The 3,375-nt window shown below is 65.9% G+C and overlaps 1 protein-coding gene across 1 annotated transcript in view; it reads left to right on the top strand.

Annotated features, from left to right (window-relative positions):
- The first annotated feature begins 157 nt into the window (after positions 1-157).
- Positions 158-3,375, top strand: part of sdr39u1 (short chain dehydrogenase/reductase family 39U, member 1) — a 6,409-nt gene continuing 3,191 nt past the window's right edge. The window contains exons 1-3 of the mRNA XM_060821694.1: positions 158-243; positions 1,597-1,679; positions 3,099-3,251. Of these exons, the coding sequence (XP_060677677.1) occupies positions 1,643-1,679; positions 3,099-3,251 (190 nt within the window). The 5' untranslated portion in view covers positions 158-243; positions 1,597-1,642. The remainder of the gene's footprint in view (positions 244-1,596; positions 1,680-3,098; positions 3,252-3,375) is intronic.

Raw genomic sequence — 3,375 nt, 5'->3', positions numbered from 1 at the left:
CCCTCCCCCTCTCCCTCGCGCCCCCTCTCCCTCCCTCTCCCTCGCGCCCCCTCTCCCTCCCTCTCTCCCTCCCTCTCTCCCACCCTCTCTCCCTCCCTCCCTCCCTCCTCCCTCCCTCTCCCCCCTCCCCCGGGAACAGGAGGAGGTACGGGCTTTATCGGGACGGCCCTGACCCACCTGCTGAGGCGGAAGGGCCATGAGGTTCAGCATATCTCCCGCAGCCCGGGGGCTGGAGTCACCTGGGTGAGGGTCTGGGGAGAGGGAGGCAGAGAGTCTGTGGGGAGGGGTGGGTCTTTGAGGGGGAAGGGTCTGGGGGCTAGTCTGGGAGGGAGGAAGGGACTGGGGGCTAGTCTGGGAGGGAGGAAGGGACTGGGGGATAGTCTGGGAGGGGCGAAGGGACTGCGGGCGAGTCTGGGAGGCGGGAAGGGACTGGGGGCTATTCTGGGAGGGGGAAGGGACTGGGGGCTAGTCTGGGAGGGGCGAAGGGTCTGGAAGCTAGTCTGGGAGGGGGAAGGGACTGGGGGCTAGTCTGGGAGGGGTGAAAGGGACTGGGGCTAGTCTGGGAGGGGGGAAGGGACTGGGGGCTAGTCTGGGAGGGGGGAAGGGACTGGGGGCTAGTCTGGGAGGGGGAAGGGACTGGGGGCTAGTCTGGGAGGGGTGAAAGGGACTGGGGCTAGTCTGGGAGGGGGGAAGGGACTGGCGGCTAGTCTGGGAGGGGTGAAGGGACTGGGGGCTAGTCTGGGAGGGGGAAGGGACTGGGGGCTAGTCTGGGAGGGGGGAAGGGACTGGGGGCTAGTCTGGGAGGGCAAAGGGACTGGGGGCTAGTCTGGGAGGGGGAAGGGACTGGGGGCTAGTCTGGGAGGGGTGAAGGGTCTGGGGGCTAGTCTGGGAGGGGGGAAGGGACTGGGGCTAATCTGGGAGGGGTGAAAGGGACTGGGGGCTCGTCTGGGAGGGGGGAAGGGACTGGGGGCTCGTCTGGGAGGGGGAAGGGTCTAGGGGCTAGTCTGGGAGGGGGAAGGCACTGGGGGCTAGTCTGGGAGGGGGGAAGGGACTGGGGGCTAGTCTGGAAGGGGGGAAGGGTCTGGGGGCTCGTCGGGGGGAAGGGACCGGGGGCTCGTCAGGGAGGGGGAAGGGTCTGGGGCTAGTCTGGGAGGGGAGATGGGACTGGGGTCCAGTCTGGGAGGGGGGATGGGACTGGGGCTAGTCTGGGAGGGGGAAGGGTCTGGGGCTAGTCTGGGAGGGGGGATGAGACTGGGGTCCAGTCTGGGAGGGGGGATGGGACTGGGGGCTCGTCTGGGAGGGGGAAGGGACTGGGGGCTCGTCTGGGAGGGGGGAAGGGTCTATGGGCTAGTCTGGGAGGGGGGAAGGGACTGGGGTCCAGTCTGGGAGGGAGGAAGGGACTGGGGGCTCGTCTGGGAGGGGGGAAGGGTCTATGGGCTAGTCTGGGAGGGGGGAAGGGACTGGGGTGCAGTCTGGGAGGGAGGAAGGGACTGGGGGCTCGTCTGGGAGGGGGGAAGGGTCTATGGGCTAGTCTGGGAGGGGGATGGCCTGAATGGCCTGGGGGCCAGTCTGAGGAGGCTGTTGCTATGATTACAGAGCGATGTGAGGGAGCAGGGTTTACCCGAATGTGACGCTGTGCTCAATGTGGCCGGGCAGAACGTCCTCAACCCCTTCAGAAGGTGGGTCCGAGTCTCTTCCCCACCAACCCCCCTCCCTCCCCTCCCCTCCCCCCCCCTCCCCGGGATCTCTGTCCCAGACACCTGTATCCGTGTCCCCCCGGTATCTCTCCCCCCTCTCCGTGTATCCGTGTCCCCCCGGTATCTCTCTCTCCCCCCTCTCCGTGTATCCGTGTCCCCCCGGTATCTGTCTTCCCCCTCTCCGTGTATCCGTGTCCCCCCGGTATCTCTCCCCCCTCTCCGTGTATCCGTGTCCCCCCGGTATCTGTCTTCCCCCTCTCCGTGTATCCGTGTCCCCCCGGTATCTGTCTTCCCCCTCTCCATGTATCCGTGTCCCCCCGGTATCTCTCCCCCCTCTCCGTGTATCCGTGTCCCCCCGGTATCTGTCTTCCCCCTCTCCGTGTATCCGTGTCCCCCCCGGTATCTCTCTCCCCCCTCTCCGTGTATCCGTGTCCCCCCGGTACCTCCCCCCTCTCCGTGTATCTGTGTCCCCCCGGTATCTCTCTCCCCCCTCTCTCCCTGTATCCGTGCCTACACCCCTCCTTGTCCCGGGCCTCCCACTGTCGGAGTTACCCCGTACCTGTAACGTTTCCCCCACAGGTGGAATCCCCAGTTTAAGGAGGAGGTGATCTCCAGCCGGGTCCAGACTACGGCCATCTTGCGGACGGCCATCTTGAACTCCAGGAGCCCCCCGCGGGTCTGGGTGCTGGTCAGCGGTGTAGGTAATGAGACCCTTCCCCCCCTACCCACCCCCACCTCTCTCTCCCCGTGCCCTGTCACTGTCCATGTCCTCACGGTCTCCCCACCCCCTCCCCCCATTGACTGTGTCCCCTTCAGCGACAATCCCCCACAATCCCTGCTCTCCCTCTCGATCACCTCACAGCAGGGTCTCCTCAGGCCCCTTCCTCCCATTTCCCACATACCCCGGGGGGGGGGGTTCCCATTGAGAGAGAATCTAACCATCGCCCCCTTGACGTTCAATGGCGTTACCATCACTGAATCCCCCCTCCCCCCACTATCCCCACCCTGGGGGGGGGGGGTCCCGTTGAGATAGAGGTGTGTACCCTCTACAGGATTCACTGCAGCAACTCCCCGAGCCTCCTCAGACAGCCCCTTCCCCAAACCCTCCCCACGGCCACACCCATCCTGAGGGATGGGGAGGGGGCAGATACATGGGAATACCAGCCCCTCCTCCCCCCCTCCGGCCGCATATTTCCCCCCTCCCCATCCCGACTCGGAAATATATTGGCCTCTTACTTTCTCTGCGTCTTTCTGTCCGTCCCTCCCTCGCCCCCAACTCTCTCTGTCTCTGTCTCGCTCTCTCTCTCTCTCCATCGCTGTCTCTCTTACTTTCTCTGTGTCTGTCTCCCTCCACCCTCCTTCCCCTCCCTCTCCCTCCCCTCCCCCTCCCCCTCCCCCCAGGGTATTACCGCCCCAGTCTGACGGTGGAGTACGATGAGGACAGTGCCGGTGGGGATTGGGATTTCTTTTCCGGGCTGGTCCGGGATTGGGAGCGAGCGGCCTGGCTCCCTCCGGAGGTGGCCCGGGACGTGCGTCAGGTGGTGGTCCGTTCCGGTAGGTTCTGTACCGCTTTCCTCGGTGGGTGGGGGGGGGGGTGAGGAGGGTGGGGAGGGGGGTGGGGGGGGAGTGAGGAGGGTGAGGAGGGGGGTGAGGGGGTGGGGAGTGAGGGGGTGGGGAG

The sequence above is a fragment of the Hemiscyllium ocellatum genome (assembly GCF_020745735.1).
Source record: "Hemiscyllium ocellatum isolate sHemOce1 chromosome 27 unlocalized genomic scaffold, sHemOce1.pat.X.cur. SUPER_27_unloc_2, whole genome shotgun sequence".
In the NCBI taxonomy this organism is placed as follows: domain Eukaryota; kingdom Metazoa; phylum Chordata; class Chondrichthyes; order Orectolobiformes; family Hemiscylliidae; genus Hemiscyllium; species Hemiscyllium ocellatum.
The sequence above is the reverse complement of the archived record's forward strand: the minus strand, read 5'-3'. Positions and strand labels throughout refer to the sequence as shown.